Here is a 27,230-nt window from a genome sequence, read left to right on the forward strand (position 1 = left end):
TGTGTAACTTTTCCCACATGTATGTCTGCTTTGTTTTGTTTTGTTTTTTAATTATTTATTTGAATGGTAATACAGTAGCTCTGCCTCCTGTTTGGTCCTGTGCATTGTCACCCATTTTGGCAGCTTATGGCTGGGGAATGCCTCTGAATTGCTCCCAGGTTACCAATTTGGGGCATTAGGTGTTTGTTCATCTTTTCCAGCCACTGTAATTCCCTCTCCTTGTGGTCATCTCCTCCCCACTCTTTCCCAAAGACACATTAGTCATTTGGCAAAAGCAGCAATATTCCCTGCAATGTGAGAAATTATTACTTTTATTATTGTGGGTTGTTTTAATTACAGATTTTTTTTTTTTAGGATTGAAAGATTTGTGAAGCCATCATGTTGACTTGTAGCAGTCCTGTGCCCCAGTGTGTTACTGTTAAAGCCTATCTTTTTTTTCCCAACATTTTCATCGCTGACTTTTGGGGTTTTTTTTGGTGTTAAATGGGTGTGGTTTACTCCCTTAAGCATCCCTTGAGACTCACCCTCCTGCAGGTCTGTCTGGATGATGTGAAATTTCTTTCCTTGTATCCAGTGTACCCATGAGCCTGTCTGGATTTTCTGGGATACAGCACAGCGTTTTTTTCTGCTGCTTCTGCTCTGTTGTGTGTTCTGGTCTGAGCACTTTCCTCAAGTCCCCAAATTCTCATGGAGACCTCTGCTCAAGCAGGCTGAGGAGAGTTTGCCCTCTGGTTCTGTGCTGGTCTCCTTGAACTCCTGATTTCCTTGCAGTGCCGTGTTTCCAACATCAGACTTGCCCCTGGGTTCAGCTGCTCTGCTTTGATGGCTCATGTCTGAATTAATAATTACCACGGTATTGCTAATTGCTGCTGGGTTATGAGACATTCTGCTTGGAATTGCCTCTGCTTGTTGGAGTGTACCTAAACTTCTCTTGTGTTGGTAACTCCTGGGACCAAAAGGGTTTGCCAGTCATCTCTGGAGTGAGGAGCCTGTGGAGCCCAGGGTCTTCTCAGCACTGTCACGTCCCTTTCTGTCCTTCCTGGAGCATGGTGGCTGAGCCAGAAACCAGGTCCTCTGCAGAGGCAGTCCCAGGTCACTGCAGTGAGGCTGTAGGCTTTCTCCAGGGTGCAGTGTGGACGCGTTTCTTTTCGGTGAAAACAGCCTTGTGGTGTTTTTATTAAAGCTGATGGTGGTGACATCATTCCTTCTCCAGAATCCCCTCTCTGCTGTATGTTCCAGTGTCCCCCAGCAGGATTTCTGCTGTGTTTGAAGAGTGCTGCCTGCTGACTCTGGGCTCCTTTGAGAGAGCAGTGCTGCCTGCCCAGGAGGCTGCAGCCGAGTTCCTTTATCCTCCCAGGCCTGAAGGGCAGGTCAGATCATTTTGGTGATGTGAAATTAGGGAACAGGCTTCCACAGCAATTCCCCTATCAAACCTGGGGTTTGTGAGCTCGGGGGCAGTGTGCTGTGTCCTGTTGTTGCTGTGACAGCAGTGGCCAGCTTCTGACACCGGGAGTGAGTGACTGCAAGCAGGGGAGCTTTACTAAGGGTGTAATGTGAGAGAGCTATGTTAATGTAGCCGTGACTGAATCAGTACCACAAGGAGATTAAAAGAAAGTGCTTCAGCTGTATTAAAAGGGTAACAGGAGACCTCGGAGACTTTAAAGCCATTAGCCTGAGGTGGAGTCTGTGCAATTTAAATTGCAAGAGTTAATTTGAAATTCAGTGGAAGGAGATTTAACAGCTAAATATATGTACTAATGAAAGTAGATCTGTCCTGTGGAAGGACACTGAAAAATGTGACGGGTTTGTCAAGATTACAGCCTGGCTGATCAAAGTATCAGCAGTAAAATTGTTTCTCCAAAGCACTTGACTTTGTACTGCAGTTTATTTTATTGACTTTGCTTGCACTGCTGATGGGGAGCGTGTTATCTCTATTGAAAATTGGCTCAATGGAGAGAGAAACAACTGGGGAATTACAGTGGGATTGAATGCCTGGGCTCAAGGGTGTGTAATGTTGTGTATCACCCATCCCAAGGACAAATTGGTTATCAGTTTCTATTGATAAAAGTGGGAGGAGGAGAGGGCTGATGGATAGGGAAGTCAGCAGTTCAGATCAGGTGGCCAAATAGTGAAAAGGTCACCGGGACACAGGTGTAGCTGGCAGGATGGTGGGGGAGAGAGGGTAGGGGTTGTAAATGTGGGGTAGGAACGGTGACAGAGAATGAAGCTGCTGTAGGTGAATCACCTCTGTAAGCTGTTCCGTGTCCCTGAATATCCCTGAGCCAGACAGCGAGGCTGCCATCTAGGCCGTGGCTTCTGCCTTGCTGGCACGCATCTCTTTCCTTCTCTCTCTCTCTAAGCTGTTGGTGAAACTAGTGCAACACTTGGCTCCAGAAATGTGCCTCTTTCTTACTGAGGGCCATTCAAACTTTCAGACAGAACCTCCTAATTTTAGACTATCAAGTGCCTTGATCATTCACTGAGCTAACAGGAACCATGACTATTTACTTTCCAAATCAAAGTGTTTGTTTAACCCAGATTTATTTCGAGATTGTAACTCTTACTGAGAAATAGAGCAAGAGAAAAGATTGTTAGACCAGAAGATTAACTTCTGAAACACAAACACTTGAAGGCATTAGAGATAAGTCCCACAGCTGCCCTTGTTCAAAACTATCTGTCCAATTTGTACCCACTTAAAATGGTTGTTAATTCCTCTTGCAAAAGAGATTAGTGTTGAGTAATAAGAGCCATAAGGTCATGTGAAGCCTCATCTCCCTTTTTACTAAAGGCATGCAGAATAAAGAATTTCACGTGGCATAGCTCAAGAAATACTCTCTTGGAAGGGTGCTCTTCAGTGGCATTGTGCAAGCTCAGAGCAGAGAGCAGAAAATTCCTTTACCCTATCCAGAGCCTGGTTTCCCTTGCCCTGGCAGTAAATCTTCCCCTGGGGTGCCTATTCTGAGACAGAGGAGCCTACACAAATGGGGATGATGTAAACTGGAAATTTGGAGTCAGGGCTCCCAGGCTGCAGCATCCTTGCTTGTGGAGCAAAGGGTGTTCAAGGTGTTTAAGAACTGATTGGATTGTGAGACTTCTTGGCATCCTCAGGAAGGGAAGCCTGGCACTCTTTTCTCCCTTAAGGAAGTCCTAGCTCTCTTTTTGTAAAGTTTCGTTTAGTTTCAGAGCAGCTTTAGGAAGCAGGAATAAAGCTGACAATACGAGTTTCATACTGCTGAATGTGAAAACTGTGAGTTGCACACAGTGGTAGGAAATAGCCCATTCTGTTGTTCTTGCAGTTCCAGCAGAAACGCGGTGACTGACCTTTGCTTTGAGTTTCCAGCAGCCTTGTGCTGTCTCTTGTGGAGCATTATTTTCCTCTTCTGACTGCCAGACAGGGACCACGTTTCATTTTGGCTTTGGCAGGCTGATGTCCGAGCGCTGCTCAGCACAGCCGGTCAGAGCGTGGTGCTGCTGACACCAGGGCTGGGGGATCCATCCCTGCAGGGGCCATTTGCTCAAGGACTCCGGGATCCTCGTGGATCCCTTCCAGCTCAGAATAGTCTGTGGATCTGTTTGGTTTCCCTGCGGTTAGGTAAAAACTCCAACTCCTGCTTTTCACCTTGGAGTTGGTGTTTTCTGGGTCGGCTCTTGTTGGTTGAGTAGTGTTAGCAATGGCTTCGGTTTCAATTGTCCTTAATTTTTTAAGCCTTTGTGATTTTGGAGTTCTTTCCTCCACAAGATGATAGCTAGAGCCAGAATCCCCGAAAAAAGCACGGATGAACACAGAAACAGATGAATCTGCCCGGCTATATGCAAAATGAGCCCCTGTTCAAAGCGTGTCAGGGCCAGCAGCAGTTCTGTGTCTGCTCATACATCTGTTCTGTAGCTATGGCTCTTGTTCTGTGGCCATGCACTGTTTGTTAAGCCTCCCTTTTTAAACGGGTCACAATTGCAGAGGACACTGGGACTGCCAGCTGAATGCAACTGTGCCGGGCTGACAGTCAGCATATGTAATGTTTTGGCATTGTTTAATGTTCTTGTTTGCCTGTATGCTTCCAACGGGGAACAGTTGGTCTATTGTGATCAGAATGTATCGCTAACGATGTGTTCTGAATCTAAAAGGTGCCAGTATCGCTGCTAACACAAAAACATGCTTTTTCTCCAGGCCTCTGAGAAGGAATGCCTTCTGATCTCTGCCAGCAAAAGTAGAGTTTTTTCGGCTGGAAAGTATAAGATGACTGTTTCCATGTATTTGAAAGAAAAATGTCTACAGTACACAAATGCATCTTTTGCTCAGGTGAAAGCCAGAGCCACAGAGCCTGCTGCTCGTGGTGATTCTCGGGCTGTGTGGCTGCCCCACAAGAACTGCCGTGTGGAAAGATAATTTCATGCTTCCAAAGCTGTGCTGCTTGGAAGTACAGATCTGTTCCCTCATGTGTGTCCACTAGAACAGATCACAAAGAGCGAATCCGGATTCTTGTTCTCGCTGCGAGGTTAACACAGGCATGCAAGTCTGCCGGGTTTACAGCACGTTAACAAGTGGTGATTGGTGGTGCGGGAATCGGCGTGGCTGTGCTGTGCTGCCTCAGTCGTGGTGTGCATTCAGCAGGCATTTAAATGCAGGTTAGGCTTTAAGTGCGGGTTAGGAGCTGTGCTGGAGCGTGAGTGTCTGAGCTAGTTCTGCTCTTGAACCTTTGCAGGAGCACCTTGGTGCTCCTCCCCGTAAGGGGAACGTGGCTGGGAGAAATGAGATTTCCTGCTCCAGTCAAAACCAGACTCTCGAGCTTCTGTTCTGCACTTCCAGTGCTGTTTCACTCTTTCGGTGTTTATGTGCTGTTTTTCCTCTGTCATTAGCAGACAGATAATGCCTTCCCCAGCTCGTGGAGCAGTGAAAGGGCTGTGCCTGTAATATAAACCAGCTGTCAGCTGGGAAATGAGGAGAAAACTTAACAATTCAGTAAACACCGTGGAGGGAGGGAGTGTACTTGCCACCGCAGTTGTATCTCAATGCCAGGCTCCACGAAAATCTGATGTGGGTGACTTCAGATTTGATTAGTGTCAGCAGCATTGCTGGGGAGCTCTGGAGAAAGTGTGTTCTTAGAATTTAAACGAGGGCTCCTGCCGGAAAGGTTTTGGCACAAACCAAGCGGGTGCTGCAGAGGATGAGTTCAGGAGAAGTCAACAACCTTAAAACCCTAATCCCCAAGCCTGCTCTTCTGTCCCAAAAGTCAAGTGTTCAATCGCCGAGGGTTTAATTATTCGTTGTTTGCTACATACTTGAAATCACAGTAGCATCTGCCCCTTCCTTTTTAAAATGTAGCTTTCTGGTTAATCTTTTCACACAGAGTTCGCACTAGTGCTAATACCAGGGTACCCAAGCATTGAGAAATAACACAGTTGCTGCTTAGGCCATGCTGTCAGCATACATTTAAATAAATAGGTGCTGTGCTGCCAGATGTTCAGCCCGTTCTTGTCTCCTGGTCTTTGGAACACTTGGATTTCTTGCAGCTGGAATGTTCAGTTACCAAGACTGATGTTCCAAGCTGCTGTCCTTCAAAGGACACTTTGCCAATGCACAGTGATTTAACCAGACATGCTGTGTTATTAGTGCATTTAGGGGTGTCAGCTTAGACAGGGGTTGTGAGGAGCAGAGCCCAGAACGTGGCATTGGGAAGCGATGAGGTGCTGATGGGGGAAAAGTTAGATGTTCCATGTCCCTGTCCTGCTAAATACCTGTAAGAGCCTTTTCCTCCCTTGCTTCCTTTGTTCTGCTTTTTGCAAGCCTGTCCCATGGACAAAGAGCCATACACTACCTGCAAACTGCTCTGTTATTTCTGCTCCTTAGTGCTGTACACTGACTCGCCTTTCCTTCCCTTCACGGGCTTGTGTTTTTTTCCTGCAGAGCTCTGAGTCCTGGCATAACCTCTGCTGGCATTTCAGTGCTATTGACCCATTGATCAGCAGTGCTGTCCTCTGACCCTGAATGCTGATGCCACATTTCCCCCAGCTGATGCATCAGGATTCTTTCAGGCCCTACCCATGATGTTTCCTTCTTCTCCAAGCTGAATTTGTGGGTATGAGGGTCTCAACAGCTGGAGTTTGGCCCCTCCTGAAAAACTCGATTAATTGAGATGCTCTCCTTTACTTTGCACTTACTGCTTGGAGGGAGAGAGCTAAATTCTTGACTGGCTAGATGGCTTCCTTCTTGCTGTTTACTGTTTTAAGTTAATGCTTAATCACTTGATATTAATCAGAAGGAGGCACAGAAGCAGTCTGTGGGAGTCTGGGCTGTAAGAGGGGGAAGGAGGGGGGGGACTGTGGGGGAATTTGGGAGCTGAAAAGTTTCAACACTCACCTGCATTCAGGTGGCTGGAACAACACCGAAGCTCTCACCCCAGCCAAAAGGAGATGCTTTGTGGGAATAGATAGTTTGCAGTAAAGGGAGGGACAGGAATGTGTCTAAAGTTGTACAGTCTCTGTAAGCTGATGCCATGGCCAAAAGAAAAGGGCCTGGAGGCTCCTTCTTTGGAAGCTCCTTAGATGTTTCTACCACAGCTACTAAACCATGTCCACAAGCTTACCTATTTGTCTTTGTACAACCCATTCTGTGTATTTGCAGGTGTCTGTTACAGTGCAGACACAGGGCTGGGTCTTTGCTGTGATGAACTTCTCTCTTTGCCCCACTAACCCGTGCCAGCCTCAGGCCGCATAGGCGTGCAGGGAAGGGAAGGGAAGGGAGGATAAACTGCATGGTTCACTCCCTGAGAGCCTGTCAGGTGAGCTGGGGTGACTTCTCTGACTCCAGGTGGCGTGGGGGCATTTATAGAGGGGTACAAGTCCAGAGGGCCTCACTGAAGGCAGGATCAATAGTCATCTGATTGACATTAGATGGGGCATTTTAAATGGAAAATAAGGGATGAGGTGCTAAAAGTGCTGGTTGCATACAGACAGAGTGTTGTGGTTGTGTTTGCTGACATGCAACACTTCTCTGGAGCTGTATATGGAGCTTTCGTGGTCTGTCTGTGATACTGCTGTGAACAGAGAAGTAACAGAGCAATTCTGATGTGCTTTAGGCATGCAACATCCTAGTCAGAAAAAAAAAATCTATAGTAGCAGCAAAGAAGAATCAATTTCAGTAGCCAGCGGTGTTTTTTATAGTTAGAACTGTTTGTTAGCATTTGGCAGGAAATTCAAAGTTTTGTGTATGTACTGACATCTTGTAATTTCTGGGGTTTGAGGTTTTTCCTCTGTTGGGACACCTTCACTTTCCATCACTGATAGTGGTGTGTCTGTTTAAAAAATAAGCTGTCACAATATTGTGAGAAACCTGAAGGTACAACTTGCACGTTTGTAAACATTATCAAAAAGGTCAGCTTGCTTTTCTTTTGTCTTTTTGGTTTTTTTAATGAAAACCCATAGGTTTTAAAATTTTTGCCTTTCCCTCACCTTATTAAGCCCATTGTTCCAGTTAATTCCTCTTTAAATTTAAAGAGAACGAGCAAAACTTCCCAAACCTTTGCTTCTGGGTCCAGTCAGACTGTGGAGTGCTGTAGCTTTTCCTGGGCTGGGTCTCTGCTGATGGAGGCTTGAATCCCTTGCTTCACCCTAGTTCTTTAAGGCAAATATTTAAGAAGGTTTGCTTAGTGTTTTATCCCCCTCTCTCCCCCACTTTTCCATTGATGCAAACAGGAACATTCAGTAGTTTTAGCCAGATTTGGGGATTTGGGTAGCTTTTACTGTCTCTGCCTAGTGGGCAAATGATTCAGCCTTCTTTTTTCCTGTGAGAAATCAGTGTTCAGAGATTGCAGCCAGCCTGATTGGTGGCAGGGACCTGGCAAACCTGAGCCCATTCAGCTCAGCTCGGGGTCACCAGAGGGGTTCACCGAGCGTCGCAGTTGGCCAAGTGTTCCTGGGAGGAATTAAGCAGGTAAGGTCGTGGGTCTTTTCTAGCATGAGGAGAAGGGACTGGGGACCTCTGGGACTCTTCTGTGGCCCCTCTGCTGTTCATGTATCTGTGACATGGCTAAAACAGTCCCCAATTTCAAGGGCTTCTTTTAAGTCAAGTGATGAACACTTTGGATGCTGCAGTGGTGAGAGCAGTAGGATCAGGCATAAATTTGCCTGTTGCATCTTCTGTACCTTTGATGGCATAGAACAGTAGTATGCCTTATATTAATTGACTGATACATCCACACAGCAGATCCAACAACTCTGTTCATATTTGGGTTTACATGCAGATGGATTTGTGCACGAGTTATAGAAGCTGTCAAAGAACAAACGAGGTACCCAGACTTTGCTACGTGGTCCCAAAAGCTGACAGATCAGGTTGTCTTTGGAACATCCAAAAGCAGATCGTGTCTTTCACAGACATGGCATGTGTCAGTAACAATTTATCCCAATGCTGGATGCCTGAAAAATCGCTGAGTGCTTTATCCTTATAAAAACATCTTCTGCATGGCTCTGTGCAGTAGAGTACCTTCATTATTTTAAGTAAATGATACTTGTGCTTTAGCCCCAGCTGCCGACTCAGCAGCATGCAGCTGCTTGGAATGATCACATTTTAAGACCAGTAGCTGTCTTGCTAAGTAATCCAGTGATTATTTAGGAAAACCAGCACCATCACTTGGAGAATCCCTCCTTTCCTACTTCTTTCCCCAGCTGTGTATGCTGATCCCTGATGCCACATGGTCTGGAATGTCCCTTTGGTCAGCTGTTCCAGCTGTGTCCCCTCCCATCTTCCTGCGTACCCCGGCCTCGTTTCTGGTGGGGTAGTGCTAGATCTAGTTTGGTTTTTGAAAGGGAGACTAGAATATCTCTTCAGAAAGAGCAAAGGTTCAACAATTTAAGGAACTTTTCATAAGAGATGGCAAAGGAATCTTGTAGAGCTAATTTTCTTTTTATTTTCAAGATCTTTCCAAGAGCACAAGTTTTCAGGAACTGGTTGAAACTGAAATTCTCTGAGAATGCAGTTTTTGTACATGATATTTTTATGTTTTTTATGAAACAAGTTGGGAGTAGGGGGGAAAGAGCAATGCCTTTACATTTGTGTCTTTTTTCCAGGACTGGGGTTTGATTTTTTTTTTTAGGTGTTTGCTTAATCCCTAGAATAGGAAGATGTGTGTGGCGGATTTGATTTTTCTCTTTGTGTTGTTTTGCAGTGAACTCACCCTGTTAAAGGGATCTTAGTGCTGAAGGGAGGGATCAGTCCCTCAGATGCTCAGAATTCTGGCAAACATTACTGACTCCACTGGCTTTCATGGACTCAGGGAAGATCTGTTTTCAAGATGGGTTGAATTTTCTATAATTTAACCTTCCTTTTCTCTCTACATTACCTACAGTGAAGCAGAATTTAAGAATTGGCTGCAGATTTCATTGAGAATTCCATACAGCAGTGCCCAGAATAGCCTGAATGAGTCCTGTGGTTGCCTGTTTGCCAGGCAGGTCTGCTCACTGTGCACAGAAACCAGGAGAGGGTGAACCCCTGGAACAGGAGCATCTTTGCAGTTTGCATCGAGCTGCACATGAAGCAGGTTTGGCAGCAAACCCGTGAGGAACTCACATTAATCTGGTGGTGGAAGTGTGGATTGTTGAGTGTTGCTGCTCAAGTACCGAGTCCAGATGGAGAGGGGAGACACTGCCTGTGAACTCAAATTCAGGGAGGCTGTCTCTGCATCCACACGGCTGAAAGGCTGATAGGTTTCTTCCTTTTTCCTTTTAAACTCTTTGACGAGGAGCAAGTGAAATAAAATGAGAGCTTCTTTGGGTTGGGTGGCTCAGGTGGTGGAGGAAAGACAGATTGGATGATCCTCAGGACGTGCAAGGAGAAGCCCTGTGCAACACCGCTGCCCAGGCTTTGTGCAGAAAAGGGAGGTGAGTGCTGTTCATGGTCCTGCCTGGGCCAGAAACCATCTCCTGTCCAAAACAAGGCAAGCAAGGACAGCTGGAAGGCTTGCCAGGGTCCTGGGCTGTCCTGCCTTTTGCATGGCTGCTGTCTTGGTTATTTGTGCCCCTCTATGCCTTGGGACTCTGTTGCAGTTCCCAAGTTGTAGAATAGGTTGTTTGGGGTACACCTCTGTTTACCCCCCAAAAATCATCCTAGTCCTTTAAATTGCCTTTGGCCCTCTTTTTTTTTTGGAGCTTTTGCTCATGTCTTTATCTACCTCTTGATTTTATGCTCTTGGTCCCTGTCTGAGGGAACAAATATGTTGATTTTTTTTGGATATGTTTTCTGTTAGGAAAGTGGGGGGATGTGTTCTAGTTATGTCATATATATTTTTTCCTGTACCACCCACAATGTCACTTGTGTCACCTGGTGATCAGGAGGTACCTTGTGTGCTCAAGGTCCTGGCTGTGCTCTGGTTTGCAGCCTGAGGGGCTGGGGACAGAGGGACTCCAGAGCCAGCGGGGGGACAGCCCTCCCTGAACAGGCAGAGCCTCGTGCTCTGCTGTCTGTGGGCATTCTGCTCCCCTGCTGCCCCAGGCAGGCCACAGAGGGCACGTGGGCTGTGGGGGTGTTTGTCTATAGATCCTTTTGGGTGCAAGCACAGCCTGTGTGTGTTTCTGGGGAATGTCCTTGCTCCACCATGGCTCTGACGGGATCAGTTTTAGCCTCTTGTTTCACCCTTGGCCTGCCCTTTCACCCTGACAGCACATCTGGCCAGGGGATGCTGATGGAAACACTCCTGGTGCAAAATGATTCGGATGATCTGCAGGAGGAATTATTTCCATGTGAATGTGGATGCAAGAGCGTGCTGCAGGATTGTGGTGATGGGACATTGTTCCTGAAACATCCCAGGTTTGCTGGAGAGGAGGGGCAGCACTCAGGAGAAGCTGTCCTGAGAGGACCCCCAGCTTCTCCTTGCCAGGCAGATCCTCACATTGTGCCCAAATGCCAAATGTGCTTGTTCTGGGTGAGTGTGGAGCCTTCATCCAGGTGTAAGGTACCAGGAAAACCTCCTGCTTCTGACGTCACTCTGCCAGGAAAGACTTCTTCTGTCTGACTTTTCCATGTTCCCTTCAGGAAGGGGCATGAAGCACAAACTGCTTCATGTTTTGTGTCTGGGCAGAACCCTCATGTTGGACAGAAGCCCTGGGTAAACACAGAGGGGGAAATGTCACGTTGGGGATTTTGGTTTATTTTGGGGTTGGGTGTTCTGTCTTGCGTGAGGTGTTTTGCTGTTTGGGGTTTTTTTAGGCATTGCTTTCATTGCTCTAGGAAATCAGTTTCTGATATTCTTAAATGTCTTCAGTTTGCAGCTGCTTATTTTCTACATCCCTTGTATTTTCCAACTAAGACCTGCTGAGTTTGCTGGTGAAAAGGCGGTGACAAGTATGTTGCTTTTGCCTGAGCACACCAAAATTTCCTTTTGCAGGGCATATATTTCCTGAAATAGCTTTTCTACCAAGCAAGAGGAGTTTAATTTAGCTAAACTGCTCACTGAAGGCTTACCTGATAATTTCATAATGTCTGTACTTGAGCATATATTGTTGGATTTGTCAGGAGAAAAGCTGCCTGGTGCGTAGAAGCTTTGCCCTGGTTACATGGTAAGTAGACATCTCCCTGGAGATGAGGTGTAAATGTCACGTTTCTGATTAGCATCTGACATGGGGCATGGCAGCAAAGAAAGGTTTGCCTCAGTTCGGTCTCCAAAAAGGAGAAACTGGAATTGTTCCTGGCTCCAGCTTGTGGCTGGCCCGTGAGAAGTGCTGTGCCACCCACATCTCCCCTCCTAGCTGTAACCACTCCCTTCTCACCAATAAAGAAAGATGAATGGGAGTAGAGCTAGGTGAAAAAATAACCAGACAAAATGTTTTAACAAAACCACACGCTTCTCCTTGGAGAGAGCCAAGTTATATTTCAGTTGCTCAGCAGTTAAATGTCAGCTGTCCTTTAGTGATCTCCCTTTGTCTTCCACAAACCCATCCCAGCTATGGAAATAGGTGGTAGGTGCTGATGTAGGGGTGGCTGTGGAAAGCTGGGTTTAATCTGAGAGTAGGGAGCAAGGATCAGCTCAGTGATTAGCCCAGACAAAATGCTGTGTGGGTCTTTTTCCCCAAGTTGTGGGCACAGATGGGTCAGTCTGAGGCTTTGGTACTCACTCGTGTTCTTCTCACCCTAATCTCCTCTGCTAGTTCTTTGCTGTTTTGGCTTTTCTTACTTTAGGAGACTGGGCTTGAGGTGTGGGAAATGACTGGAAGCCTTGATGGAATTCTTTCTCTCTTCATTGTCAGATTTGCTGTGAGAAGCATAAACATCTGTTGAACCTTGCAGTGTGGGTTTGTTGCAGCTACAGCTGGGTGACAGTGTCTTGGTAATATATTTCTCCCCCTCTTGGAAAGTGGCAGTTGCTTTAGCTTGTGAAGAAAAGGGCTTTAATTTTGGTAGAACATGTTTCTGAACTCCAGAGTGTGGTTCCAGGGTGAGAGGAGGCAGTTCAGGTGTTTGTAGGCAGGTAGTGGTGTGGTGAAGGCAGGTTTTGGATGAATAAAGAATACACTTAGCAATCATACCAAAACCACAGCTGAGCAGGGGAGATTGAAATGTCCTTTTTTGCTGTGCTGGAATACTGTTCTTGAGAGTCTTGGCTTTTGGACCACAAAAGCTGTTGAGATATTGAAACTTTTGGTGCATGATTAAACTATTTCCATCCTAGTTCCATGTGTACACTGATTTTTCTTGTACAAATATGTAAAAAATGAGTCTTTAGGCTGTCTGTTTGACAATTTCAACTAGCTGAGAGTGGCTAAACCCTCCTAGCACTACTCTAGAGCTAGTTCAGTGTGTCAGCTCCAAGAATTGCCAAATGGGAGATTAATAATTTCATAGCTTTTGGAAAAACTGTTCGCTGATTTCAGCCGCCTGCAGTTCCCAATACTGAGCACTGTTTGCTCACTGGCATGGAACATGATTCTTGCTCAAGACTGTCTGCTGAAAAGCAGCAGAAATTGTGTTGCCTGAAGGCTTCCCGTGGATTTTAGCTCTTGATTGCAGGGCTGGTTGAGAAACCTCAGTGCACTGGAAATGTTGGTCAGCTAAATCATTACAAGTATGGCTTTATGTAAACATATGTAGATATACATATGTAGATATACATGTGAGTGTGATACAATAAAGGGAATTTGAGACACATTGCTTAACTAGCTGCCGTGTGGTACTTGATTTTTGTTGTTGTTGTTGTTGGTTAGGATTTTTTTTTTTTTTTTTGTAGCTTACTCTTCCTAATCAGAATACTCAAGAGAAAATCGAGATACAGTGTTGGGGCAATTCTTGGAGAATAATGCTGCAGATGATGAAATTTATTGTGTTTTATAACTTAGAAAGGGTTGCTTTCCAGGGCATTGGGAGGTGTGGACCCTTTCAGCTGGACAGGGCAGAATGTCTGTTCCGTTGTGTACCTGAGATCATGTGTGACTTTATCAGTCTCATTACAACAGTTCCTCAAAATGTGTGGAAATCTAATCGAACAGAATCTGATCGTGAACTAAATGGGAATTGTGTTTGGGCTGCTTTTTGGAGATGAACATGTGCTACGCATTCTAGAGCTGCTGAAATCTGTTAATTTAGCAGGAAAAAAAGCTCCTGTTACAGAGCCTTTTAAAATGTAATCAGCAGGGAGTTTCTATTCCCTTTTTCTAGGCTGTGTGTCACCAGCTGGTATTTTGGTTACTTCTGCTTCTCTCAAACAGCAGAAGCTACACAAACTGTTTGAAATTAGCTTTTGTTTAAAGTGTAAACGACCAGATTTTCAAAACCACCGAGCAGGCAGATTGCCGTGAGAATTGCTGCATGAGAATTCCGCAGTGTTCAGCTCTGTGTTTCTGTGTTTCCCTTTATGCAGGCGACACGGGCTGTGGTTCCGGCTGAGGAAGCTGATGCTCTGGTTGCTGGGGGTGTACATAGCCATCCCCTTTCTAGTCAAACTTTGCCCTGCTATTCAGGCCAAGCTGGTCTTCCTAAACTTTGGTGAGTGCCTCGTGTGGGTGGGTGGGTGAGGGGACAAGGGGAGGGCGTCTCTGTCTGTCCCTTGTTTGCCTTCCCTTTCCCCTGCCTTGAGCAGCTTGGTTGGGATGTGAACTTGGACAGGGTGTGAACTCCCCAGACTGTGGTTTGGAAAGCGTTCTCTGTGGCCCTGGTGGTTGCTGTAGCGTGGCTTTACATGCAGAGAGTGACCAAACTGAAGCCAATTTTCAGCCAGGAGAGTTGTCCTTCAGGAAAACTGTGCAATATCTCACATGTGTTCTTCTGAAGAGGTCCACACAGTTGCATGAACAGACAGCAAGCAAGTGGAATTAAATCCAGCAGTCTGAATTTGCATTTAAACCTCACTTGTATTTTGGAATGAAGTTTTGAAAAATATCTTCCTCTGACTGTCGAAGCTAGAAGGACCAGCTGTGGACACACTGTTTTTAATATAACTCATCTAATTTTGATTGCCTGCTTTCTGTGTCCTCACACCCTGGATCCTGGTTGCTGTGCTCATGTGCAGGGCAGCTCTTGTGCTTTGATTGTCAGAACTGACAGCTACGTAACCTGAACAGTGCAGGTTTCAGGGATTTCGCTTTTGCAGAGCTTTGCCAGGTCTCACTGAAGTTCCTGCCTCTGCTCATTCCCAAATGACCAGAATAATTGTCAAAATCGTTGTCAAAATTCCAAGTAGGGCTCTGAACAACAGCAAGCCCGTGAACAGATCAAACAGGAGACTGCCCATGTAGTAACCCCTGGGCCAGTCAGAACAGGATGTAAAAATGCTCTCTGCTGCTGGGGAGAATGCTCCTTCCTGGAGCCTCTAGCAAAAGGGACCTGGACAGACTCGAGGACATGCAACCCCTGGGCCTCTGGAGCTGGGGATACAAAGGATCTGAGGCCTGAATTTCTGGCTGGTGTTAAACCACCACAAAGGCACAGAGAAGTTGCCTGATTTTCTGGTGCCATGACTCCCCCAGACTCTCTCTGCTTTGGCACTTGCACAGGTCAAGATTTGCAGTCAGAGGGTGCACATTGGCCAGGTTAACACTGGCTGGAGTCTACACTGGTTTTTACATTTGTGTGAAGTTCAGTGGTTTTTTCAGAGGGTGAGTGAAGTGACATTTGACTGTCACCATTATTGGTATTTCTTTTTGTGGCAATAACACAAGAGCTGTGGTGTGTTAGTTGCTGTACCACTCAGTCTCAGGGAGGCAGGCTTCATGGCTCTGCTGTAGTGCAGCCCCATTTTATGGGAAAAGACTGAATCCAAATCGGCTAGCCCACACCACTAGTGCAGCAGAGATTTGTAAAGCAGACTGGACAGAGATGCTTAAATGTTTGTCAAAGGAAGCTTTGTCTGTTTCCCCCACCTTCTCTTCATTTTACCCCGTTCCCTGTTTTCTTGGTGGTTGCATGTGTCTTCTTACCTTGCTCTCTTTGCTGTTCATGTTTTAAATCAGAGCCATAGCAAATTCAGCCTTCTACACAAAATGGTCTTCCCAGCACAGTGGACCTGTTTGTACAACTCTCCAGTGCCTTGGTTAAACAGTTCTGTAAGAAAATGAAGACAAAAATTAAAATATTTCTCTTTTTTTTCTATTTCAGTGAGGGTCCCATATTTCATTGACCTGAAAAGACCCCAGGATCAAGGTTTAAACCACACCTGTAACTATTACTTGCAGCCAGAGGAGGATGTAACCATTGGAGTGTGGTAAGGAATCCAGTTCTGTGCAGTATGTGCCATGCATCCTTATCCTTCTTTCTGTTCTCGGTGTTGCCTGTTCAGTCTTTTTGCTGTGCATGCTCTCATTTGTGGATGTTTTCCTCTGCCAAGTGACCGAGTTCACGCTGAGAATTGTGCAAATCTCTGGGGCTCATCTGAGCTCGGAGCAGCAGTGCACAAAGCACAGATAACCTGTGCACTCAGAGAAACATCAGAATTTGGAATCACAAAAGTCTGTATCACTACCAAGATCCTGCCTCCAGGTCAGACCAGGCCCCTGGAGTGAGAGGTTTTGTCACTCAGCTCTGATTCACGTTCTGTTTTGCAAAATACGTGTGGGGGAAGATAGGGAAACAGATCAGAGTGTTCGGAGTAGGAGGAAGGAAATTCAGTTCATAAAACATATGTAAGATTGGGAGAGTGGGTGAGAACGGAACACACAGTTTACTCTCTGCTCAAAACAAGTGACAGAGTCAGGGCTCATTTGTCATTTCTGTCTCACAGAGATGCTTTTCTGCTCCCAGGCAGGGACAGTTCATTTTAGCTCCTTGTTGCCCTGGGGGGTGTCGGGTGTGGAGGGAAGGGGCTGTGCCCCTAGTACAGACAGTGATGTTCAGTCTGGGAAGTGCAGGATTTGGAGTTTTCAGCTGTGACTGAGATGTGTGCTTTAATGCAGTGGAGATTTGGTCATCACAGGGTACCTAACCTTTAAATGGTTAATGGCATACAGATATAATGGTTAAGTGGGATAGACACATCATTATCCTTAGGACAGTTTCTTTCCTTTAGGTAAATTTTAGTGAAAGACATGTTTAGAAACTTGAAAACTTCAGTCTTTTCTGGATAGGCTGATCAATAGTGGTTTGATTCTTCATTTAGACAAATCAAATTCTACCTGTGTGTCTGCTGTCAGGTGAAAAAGCACGCCAGTACTTCAGTTACTCCTCATGGCTGTAAGCCAGCCCCTGCTCAGCAACTGAGGTGGTTATGGGCATGTCCTTGCTTTGTGTGTGTATGTAATTATCCAGTTTAATTGCCTGCCTTCTGTTCAGTCTGTCAGTCCTCTTTCTGTTCTGCCAGTGTTGGGTTCTTCTTGCAGCCCACCTAGGTGCAGTATCTGCAGAAGAAGAGTTAAAAATTCCTGCCTCTTGCAGATTGTTAGTTTTCCAGCTGAAATATTGCACCTTCAAGAACCGTGTGCCTGAAAACAAAACTCATGATCTTCTCCTCAGAGCCTGGGCTTCTCCTTTTCCTCGGGTTGGCTGGAGAGTCACAAATGCCTCTTAATCACTGAAGGCTCTTTCCTAGCCCAGCTGCCTTTGGTTATTCTGCACATCTGCTGGCCTACCTGTGAATCTTGTTTATGGTATATAAGTATGTTAATTGAAGTAATTAAGTGCCATAAAAGCTGATTCTTTCGCCAGAGCAGCAGGAAGTTCAGTAATTGTGCCTTTGAAGTTTGATGCCTTGCACAGACAGCCCAAAGTTTTGAAGGCAATGGTGATGGGAGGTGAAAATGTAGAAATTAGTGTAGGCACTGCCTTTTCTATTTGTCAGCTAATCAGGACAGTTTCAGGGAGGTGTGTGTGAGGTGTGTAACCCTGAGTGAAGGAGCTGAACAGAAAATCTCAGTGCTCGAGTGGCAGACACATGAGTGTGGAGTGGCAGCAGGAGAGTGCAAATTGTCCTTCTGTCCACAGGCACACGGTCCCTGCAGCCTTGTGGAAGAGCGCCCGAGGGAAGGACCAGCTGTGGTTCGAGGAGGCTTTGGGCTCCAGCCACCCTGTCATCCTGTACCTGCACGGCAATGCAGGAACAAGGTGAGGCACCACACACGCGGGGCTTTGGCTCAGGATGTGTCTTCCTGCCGTGTCACAGCTTCAGCACGCTGAGAAACGCAGAGGAAAGCTCCTCAGAGCTGTAGTGAGGGGACAAGGATAATGGTTTCAAACTAAAGGAGGGTCGATTCAGATCAGATACAGGCAAGAAATTGTTTACAGTGAGGGTGCTGGTCAAACACTGGAACAGGCTGCCCAGAGAGGTGGCAAATGCCCCATCCCTGGAAACGTTCAAGGTCAGGCTGGGTGGGGTTCTGAGCAAACTGATCTGGGTGAAGATGTCCCTGCTCTTCGCAGGGGATTTGGACTAGATGGCCTTTGAAGGACTCTTCCAACCCTTACTATTCTATGATTAAAACCAAAATCAAACCTAAAATTAGCTTTGTGCTTCTCCTTTTAAAAGATGGCAGATATGTTTTATGGAATGATCCCTCTCCATGTATTGAATGTGGGAATAGATTTATTGCAGTTATCAGAGATATCTGATATTAGTTTACCTTTGTATCCTCTGCCAGAAGCCAGGAGGATGTGACCCTTCCTATATCAGATGAGAAGTATTTCTTTTCAGTGTAATAGTCTCTGAATTGAGACACAGGATGGTATCAGTGCTCCTGTGACTCACAGGCATTAAATAAACCTTCCAGTTCCTTTTGTGAGTTTATTTTGGTAATTAACACATTCTGAGGAAGGAAAATCAAAAGGAAAGAGGAAGGTCGTGTGCTGATCTTGTTTCATTATTGCATCTGTCCAGGACATTTGTCTGGACCAGGAGCACTTCTAAAATTTGTAGTTTTATAGTTGGCAGTTCTCTGTACTTTGTTGCTGGATGCTAAAACCATCAATGCACAATGCAGTGAAGATATTTCTCAGGATCATGTTCTTCCTGCCACCTCTCCACATGTTACAGTGCTTTTGTTCATTTATGAGAACACAATCTTTTCTCTTAAAATAAGCATTTTACAAAAGAGTATCAACCCCCTGCTGAATTTTGAGTGCCAGTTCTTGGGATGTTTTTTTCTTGATTGCATATTCCTTTGAAGCTGATGTCTGCCCATAGAGCAGCAACAGTGCAGGGAAACAAGTTCCATGATGTAAAGAAGCAGTTTTAGCTGTGCTGGTGTCAGGGTGTCACAGGAACATTTTTCACACAAATCCTTTGTCTCAGCAGTGTGCTTTTCTTGGTACAAGGGCACGGTGTGGAGGGTGTGTGCTGCCACCCAGGAAATGCACACACAGATGGGGTTTCTGCAAAGTACCCTTCTTGTGCTGATGCATTGCAGGGTTTAACCAAACTGTAGCATTGTTTTTCATTTACTTATTCGCGCTTTTTTTGTTTTGCCTTTATTGGGTGTAGCAAATGATACAAAGGGAAGCTATTCGGCAGCTTAGTGGCGGCTCTTGGGGGCAGTATCTGCTCTGTGTATTGCTCAGATTTCCCTCTCTACTGCCCCAAGTGCTACTGAGATCAGGGACTGAGGCAGGGATCAGTTACACCTTTCCCATTTCCCTCTGCATGGAGGAACTGGAGATGTCCTGGCTTTGCCATTTCAGATTTCACGTGTGCTGCTGTGTGTCTGTTTCTGAGCTGCAATTTCAGTCCCTTGTCCACGGGCTGCTTCACTGCTGCAGGCTGCATTAACCATGAGCAAAGGGCACTGCCTTGGCTTCCTGGTTTGACTTGAGGCATCTGGGGCTGAGGCAAAAATGTTGTGTGTCCTTGATCCCCTTAGACAAAACAATACCAATACTAGACTCAAGTTTGGGTATGGATTAGCCATGTCATGTTGTGCATATGTTTTAAGGTATGTAATGGCACATTCCCGTTGCTTTCCACTGTCTAGGTTTCAGTTTATATTTATAAATAAAAGCAGGTTCTTCCCCTGGACTTATTTACAGTGTTCAGCTCTGCTTTTCTCCGCTCACTTTTTTGCACGTGTCCTTTCTTTCCCTGTGCTTGGAGCCAAGTGGGAAAACCTAAGAGCCACCTGCTTGTCCTACTGTCATGATTTCTGCTGGGAGCATCAAGCTTTTGAGAGTCAGGGCTGCTGGCATCACTTGTGGCCAGAGATCAGGGTGTGCAGAGCAAAGAGGGACAGGCTGTTCTGGTTGCCTTACAGGCTGTGGACAAGGCAGGTAGCAGGGTGGGCTGAAAAGTTCATTTTTACCTGCTGTGAAGCGAGATGTACATGGAGAAGTTGACTTCAGATTTATGTCCTGCATAGCTCAGCAAAGCCTGGCTGTCTCCTTGAAGCCTGTGACAAAGCAGTTATGCTGTTTCTTACGTTTTTGTTAGATTGCTTGAGGCAGTTGGGAAGTGTGTTTCTGCAAACTTAAAGGCTCAGATGTGGTTGGTTTGGTGGGGTTTTTTGTGCGTGTGTTTCTTTTTGTTTGGTTGTTTTATGCTTTTCTCTTTTTTCCTCTCCTTTTCTCTCCATGGATCGCTCTTGCCAGAGGAGGGGATCACAGGGTGGAGCTTTACAAGGTGAGTGGCTGCCTGTGTTGTCCCACACCGGGTGTGCACAGAGGTGAGAGGGCTGCTCAAACAGCCCCCTGCCAGCAGGCACAGCCCTTGGGGCTCTCAGTGTCCTTCAAACAGGAACCCTGCATGGGGAAAGGCATCTGTGAGCTGTCAGCACACTTCTCCCATCTCCTAGCATCTTTGAAAGGTCTTTTGTTTGCTCTTGTTAACCACCAGCTCCAGCTGAGCTAACCAACACAGTTTCTGGGGAAAATCAAAAGTTTTATTTAATTGCAGCCCCATTTTGATTGATTAGGTTAGTGTACTAATTTGAGGCACCATTTAAGAGTATTCAGCCTGGATTTCCCCTTTACTCCTGGCACAGGGCATTTGTATGAGTGCTGCTGTCTCAAGTGCAGGAGGTTCTGTAGAAAACCCAATGAATTTCCCAGGTGTAGCACTGTGGTGTGATTTATGTGAGAGCACAGTTGCTTTGAGTGTTTTGTCTAATGATTTTTGGGGTAATTTATTTTATTAAACTCTCTTTTGGCTGAAATTCTCCCACACAATTTCTTGGTCTCATGTCTCATATTTCTAAAAGAGACATAATTGTTTTTGCTGGTTCATTTCAGAGAGGTCTGAGTCTGTCCTTCTCTTTATTTTTGTCAGTGTTGGCACTCACAAAGCATTATTGCAATTCAATGCAAGATCACCTGCTGCAAAATATTTTAAATTCAGATTTCTTAGAAAATAGTGTTTAGCAACCCCAAGGAGGCAGGTGATACTTCATTTCCTTTTAGGAAAAAAAGATGAGTTAAGTTGCAGAAAATTGGTTAAGGGGACTGCCATGTATGTTGATCTGTTTTGTCATTTTCCTGGGAACCAGCCTGTGCTGCAATGCATTTTGTCGTGGCCAAGACAGGCAGAGGAGTTGGTTTGATTTTGATGGACAGGAGCAGCAGTGCTTCAGAATGTACAGGCTTGCTGTGTTTCTGTGTGTGCATACACAGAGAACACAGTTTCCCAAAGCCCCAGGTTCCTGTTCCTGGGTCTGCTGTTCTTTGCCTCTGAGAAAGAACATCCAGGCAAGCTGGTTTGCCTTTTTCAGTCAGTGTGAGCACTGGCACATGGGCTTAGCAGAACCACTCCAGAATCTCCAGGTTTGTGTTGATTCCAGCAGAATGAAGCAGTTTGGGATGCTGTCCTTTTTGCTGGTGCTCTCCATAGGCCTTCAATGCAGCCAACACACAGGAAACGTGCACAGAAGATATGAGAACTCTCAACAGATTAAATAATTTTTAATGGCCTGAGAAAGGGAAGATTGCATATGATATCTTAGCAGCAAAATCACATTGTAAACCCCAAACTTTTCAAGAAAAAACTTCATGTTCTGCATGTCCAGTCAGGGAATTCAATTTGTAAATAAACATATAAAAATGTCTCACAGTGATTCCATTGGAAACAGCTGTCCTGCAGCACCTGATTTGTCTAGTGGGACAATGGAAGTGCTCTCTCCCTTTCCAGTCAGGTGCCAGTTGTCTTTGTCAGCTCCACTTGACACTGAGTGCCTCACAGTGGCTGTGAAATGTTTAATTGTTTATAAGTCTACCCAATATAGGTAATCTCTTAAAGCTGTGCTACAAGCAGTGCTCAGCTGACAGGTGTCACTTCATTTGTAGACCACAATAGTCCCAGTACCTCTAGAAATGGTGTTGGCATTGTATTTCCTCTTTAGAGTATAGCATCACACTAATATTGCTTTTTTAAAAATCGTGTATCATACATAGACCACAAGAGCAACATTTTAATCCTTTTGTAACTTTTTGTTGGTTTTTGTGTGCCACAGAGCTGTTAGGTTCATATCAAGCAATGGTAGCTTGGAATGCTTATATTGGTTTTACCAAGGCACTTTTTCCAAACAAGTTGGTCTAACACTGAGTGGTTTTACTTGCTTTTAACAGATTTTGTTAGGGTTACCATTGGTTACACCATAAATATCGATAATAGAACAATTGCTCTTTTTTGATCTGTACATTTAAGCCTTCTGAAATGGGCTCCTTTATGTTATGCTTACATTTATGGCAATTCAAGCAATATAATTGAAGCAGTTCTACTCTTTCACTGGAAAACCTGAAAGTCTGTGTAGGGGAAGCAGTAGGATATTTGCAGATCTTAAGGTCAAAGCTGTTAAAGGGATAATTAGCATCTTAGGCAGGCTGATGGGAGGTCCAGGAAACAAATGGAGTAAAACCAGTGGGCTGAGACAGTGAGTGTTTGGAGAGCTCTGTGCCTGTTACATTGAAAACCTGTAAATTGGCCATTTAACGTGTCAGTAATTCTATAAAATGAATTCCTGCACCTTGGCCAGGAGTGTGGCTGGTGTGCACGACTCTGAAATGGGTTTCTGAGTGTTTCTCTGCCCTCCAGGTTCTCAGCTCCCTCGGGTACCACGTGGTGACCTTTGACTATCGAGGTACGTGGGCTTCCTTTACACACACTTGCTGCCAGCTGATTAGGTGTGGTTATTGCTTCTCTTTTTTCCCCCTGATGGGTATCCAAAGCATTTCCAGACCCTTCTTTGCAGTGCCTTCCTGCGTAGCACTGGGTGTCCGGCTGGGTGGGCTGTGGCTCCTGTGTGTCCTCACGCACAGGGCACAGTGCTGAGGAGCAGTGAGCCAGGCACGCAGGCTGTCACAGCCTCCACTTCAGGCAGCCCCGGGTGCCCGTGGGGAAGCTGATGGGCTTGCCTAGGTGTGGTCCTTTTGGATAAGATCTAGCTGACTTTCCTAAGGTCACACAAGGAACTGAACTTGCACTTGCTTCCTTCTGAAAGCTTGTAGGTGAGATAAGACCGAGTAAATGATTTGCTAACAATGCTTGGCAGAAGTTTTACACTTCTGCACCAGTAGTCAGGCATCTGCTGCTCCTTTTTTACCTTCTTAGTGTTTAAGCTGTGGCTGCAGTGTAATGCCACTGCAGATACAGGAAAGGAATTAATCCGTTGCGTTTTTATCACAAAGACACCTGGGAGAGGTTTATTTGTAGGAGCTTGTCCTGTTTTTCAATCCTGCTGGCAGCTGCTTCTCTGGCTGCTTATTAGGTGTCAGAAGGGATGTGAGGTGCTGGCTGCCAAGAGCATCCAGTGTGTGCATGTGCTGCAGTGGTGATGGATCCAAAACCAGTCAGGAGGGTGGAAAATTGCTGGAGGGCACTGATGGAACAGCACAGACAAACTGGTGTTGGGACAGCTCTGTGAGGCACGGCTGGGGTTTGGCCCTAAACACCCAGTCCTGTGCTGCCACAGACTCCACTGACAAACTGGTTACAAGCATGCAGGAGCAGGGCAGGTTTGGAGCTGGGCTCTTGCAGGTGGGTGCATGCAAGAATGCTGTTGTGGCAGTCTTTGAAATCCTGGGTTCTGTTTTTGACTAAATCCACAGCAACTCCTTGGCAGACAGCAGTCACCTGGATTAAATGACTGGGTCAGTCAGGGCTGTCAGCCCCGAATGGCAGGGGTGCACATGAAGAGAAAGTACCCGTGTCCCAGGTCCCCTGGGCTGCAGCTGGCAGGCTCTGCTGGGCAGTTTGAGCCCTCTCAGCAGGAGTGTCTGTGTTCCAGGCTGGGGTGACTCAGTGGGCAGCCCGTCAGAGAGGGGGATGACCTACGACGCCCTCCACGTCTTCGACTGGATAAAAGCACGGAGTGGAGACAACCCTGTCTATATCTGGGGACACTCCCTGGGCACAGGGTAAGCATCTTGGCTCAGTGGCACTTCTGAAGAAGCAGCTTCTGAAGAACATTAAGCACTGACCTTGGATGAAGGTGCTGTTTTGCTGTAATCTCTGGGTTGGCTTGGCTTGGCATCTGTGGCATAATTTGTGGAGGGTGCTTCCCCCTTTGCACTGTACAGAGTGAGAAGAGCTACAGAGAATGACTGCAGCAGTGGATCTTGAACCTTCATTGTCCAGAGGGTTCACACTAGAAGGACACCTAGAATAACAGATTGCAGGTTATCTTTCAGTGCACAACATCAGACTTCTCTGCTATTCTAGAAGAGTGTCTCAGACCAGCCACACCTGTGTGTGCCTTGTCCTTACAAAAGGTTTTCCTGCTGTCCTGATGAACCTGCTGTGTGTAATTAGTGCTTGTGCAGATGCCTGCATGACTGCACTGCTGCCCACCTCTGACATTTTCATGGTCATTTCTGGCACAGGGAAGTTCAAGGTGTCAGGTGCCTTTGCCTTCACGTTTTTAGCTTTCATTTCCTGCTTCCTCCCTTTCCGTGGCTGTCTGGAGGTGAATCATGTTCAGCACCACATGCTCTTGCCCTTGAGACTGGTGGTGGAGCAGAGGGCCAACACAAGAGTTGCCTTTGAGTTGGGCTCTGTACAAATAAAGTGTAAAACCACAAAGGCTGTGAAACACATGCTGGGACAGGGAGGTATTTCAGGGAAGCAGCTCTTCATTGCTGTGACACTGAACACCCTGCTTTCTTTGAGAGAAGACAGACCTTTTGTTTGGCTCGTCCTCTATATTTTTGCCCTGTTCAGAGTCCCTTTCTGGGTCAGAGCTTGTGATGTTTCCCAGCACTGCAGTCAGAGTGTCCTGTGACTCGTCCCCAGCCAGTTCTCTAGTGACCACAGGCAGTCTGGAGTTCAAGGTGTGTGAAGTGCGCTGTGCTCGGAGGACAGAGAGCTTTGGAAACATCCCAGTCCCATTAGGGATGCACAGGGGAGACCCCTTGCTCTTTCTGCTGCAGTTAGGGAAGCTCCTTGCAGCGTAGCCCTGGGATGCTGCGCTGCAGCTGCCTGGAGCTCGGCCCTGGTGTCACTGGGGCGCTCGGTCCATGAGGCCGCAGGGAGCACGGGTCACTGCGGGCGGCTGCCCTGGGCAGTGAGGGACTGACCCTGTGGCTGTGGAGCTGAACCTGTGCCACCCCTGGAGCTGCTCTCTGCAGGGGACCGTGCCAACTCAGTGCTCCTCCTTCTTTCCAGGGTCGCGACAAACCTGGTGCGGCGCCTGTGCGAGAGAGGTGAGTGTGGCCGTGGCTGCACTGCCAGGCAGTGGCAGAGCTGTCCTTGGCACACCTCGTGAGGCAGAGCCTGGCCGTGCTGGCTGGCTGGCTGGCTGTCTGCACCCCTGCGTTTCAGCACGCTGCCTTTGGCTTTTCAGAAACGCCCCCGGACGCCCTGATCCTGGAATCCCCGTTCACCAACATACGGGAGGAGGCGCGGAGTCACCCCTTTTCTGTGGCAAGTACACGCTGCCACTCTCACTGGGGGCGTGGAATTGTGTGCATGGAAATGAGCCTCCAGAAGGGCTGGAGCCGAGCTGACCCCACGAGCTGTGGGGCAGTGGTGGGATCTGTGAACCCCACGGGGGTAAAGAGCCACCCCTGGGACAGGTGCTGGGAACACGCAGTGAGCAGTGCCAGAGCCCTGTGCCAACATGGAATGGCCTGGCTCTGAACTGGGCACCCGGGCCAGGCTGTGGATGCAGCCAGGCTGCTGAGGCGCCCTGGGATCAGCTCTTCCAGCAAGAATTGCCAACAGTCCTGCAGGGTACCTGGAGACTTGGACCATGCAAGCACCCACAGGGCCTGCTCCTGAGCAGGCTGGCAAGATAGGCCTGGAACGGGGGAGGAAAAATAATGTTGGTGGGAACAGTGGCAGTCTTAGTGCAAAGAGCATCAGCAGCAGTCAAGGGATGGCAGTGGCCTGCCTTGTTGGTGCTCTTTGTATCACTGGCCTGCTGGTGCCTGCCACTAATGCACATTTTTCCCCTCAGATATACAGATACTTCCCTGGATTTGACTGGTTCTTCCTTGACCCCATCACGACAAGCGGAATTAAATTTGCAAATGATGAGAAGTGAGTTCCCTCTTTGCTGGAGTTCCAGCTGTGGCTGCAGCAAGCCATGGCAAGCATCCATGTCCTGTGAGACATAGGACTGCAGTCTGTGGCTTTTTCTTGTTGCTGCGTTGCTCTTACTGGAGTGATTTCAATGACTCTCACAGCGCTGAGAGCAGGACAGTGCAGCTCTGTCTTTTTAAATTGTTGAATAGTAAGGACAGATGCAGCGGAGAGAACAGGGACTACTCAGGGATATGCTGATTTGGTTCATGCCATTTATGCTTGTCCAGTGTACCTTACATGTTAAACAGTAGCATTAGAACATGGAAGGAAGGTTTGGGAAGGTTTCTCTGCTGTGTATTTGCCTAAGCCACCTTGCCTGTATATCACATTGTCTCCTTTCACTGAGTCTTTCATTGAGGAGCTTGAGCATTTGTGAGTTTCCTATTGAAACCAAAGCAGACCTGCAGGGTGAAGTGATGATTTATGGTGGAGCAAGCCACCATTCTCTGGTCTAAGCAGCAAGGAAATTTTATGAGCATGTCTTTCACTGGCTAATTTATGTAGATCAAATGAATGGTGCCCAGATAAAGTTTTGAATTGTAGTTGATAACCCACAGGACATGTTTGTCATCGTAGTTTTCTTAAAAATGTGCATGTAGTGGTGCTAGAGAACGATGGGATTGCTCTGAGCCTTTGAGACATTGTTGTCTGTTTTACAGTGTGAAATACATTTCCTGCTCCCTGCTCATCCTTCATGCTGAGGATGATCCAGTGGTACCATTCCATCTGGGAAAAAAGGTACACACGAGGCTCTGCAGCCTGATGTGGTGGGAGGAACTGGTGTGGGTAGAACACCTCAGCCAGGAGAGAAGGCAGAGACAGAAAGGTGTAAAACACATGGCCCAGAGGTATTGTTATTTAACTCTGTAGTGTTGGAGGTGCCAAATCAGTAGTGAGATGAGGCTGGAGCTACCAAAGCTGCTCGAGGCAGGGCTCTCAGCCGTGCCTGAGGGGGCTCGGCAGGGGGAGCTGGGTTGGAGTCACAGCGCCCCTGACCTGCCTCCCCTCGGGTTCAGCTTTACAACATCGCGGCGACGTCGCGGAGTTTCCGGGACTACAAGGTGCAGTTTGTGCCCTTCCACACAGACCTGGGCTACCGGCACAAGTACATCTACAGGAGTCCAGAGCTACCTCGGATACTGCGGTAACTGCGCCGGGCGGCGGGGAGGCGCCGCGGCTGGCCGGGCACGGGAGGCAGCGCTCTCGCCTCCTGCAGGCTTGGGAAGGGAGCCACAGCAAGCTGGGAGCGCCTCCTGGCTCCTCTCTGCTCGAGCCGGGTGCTCTGTTTGCAGAGCACTTGCTTCGGTTTGGCTCTTTCAGGGGGAGCCT

The 27,230-nt window shown here is 46.9% G+C and overlaps 1 protein-coding gene across 1 annotated transcript in view; it reads left to right on the forward strand.

Annotated features, from left to right (window-relative positions):
• ABHD12 (abhydrolase domain containing 12, lysophospholipase) overlaps positions 1-27,230 on the forward strand; it is a 34,446-nt gene that overhangs the window by 5,188 nt on the left and 2,028 nt on the right. The window contains exons 2-12 of the mRNA XM_063391724.1: positions 13,839-13,963; positions 15,572-15,677; positions 17,390-17,509; positions 19,979-20,009; positions 22,413-22,458; positions 23,605-23,734; positions 24,981-25,018; positions 25,159-25,238; positions 25,774-25,856; positions 26,561-26,639; positions 26,918-27,045. Coding sequence (XP_063247794.1) covers positions 13,839-13,963; positions 15,572-15,677; positions 17,390-17,509; positions 19,979-20,009; positions 22,413-22,458; positions 23,605-23,734; positions 24,981-25,018; positions 25,159-25,238; positions 25,774-25,856; positions 26,561-26,639; positions 26,918-27,045 — 966 coding nt within the window. The remainder of the gene's footprint in view (positions 1-13,838; positions 13,964-15,571; positions 15,678-17,389; positions 17,510-19,978; positions 20,010-22,412; positions 22,459-23,604; positions 23,735-24,980; positions 25,019-25,158; positions 25,239-25,773; positions 25,857-26,560; positions 26,640-26,917; positions 27,046-27,230) is intronic.

The sequence above is a fragment of the Prinia subflava genome, chromosome 2 (assembly GCF_021018805.1).
Source record: "Prinia subflava isolate CZ2003 ecotype Zambia chromosome 2, Cam_Psub_1.2, whole genome shotgun sequence".
In the NCBI taxonomy this organism is placed as follows: Eukaryota; Metazoa; Chordata; class Aves; order Passeriformes; family Cisticolidae; genus Prinia; species Prinia subflava.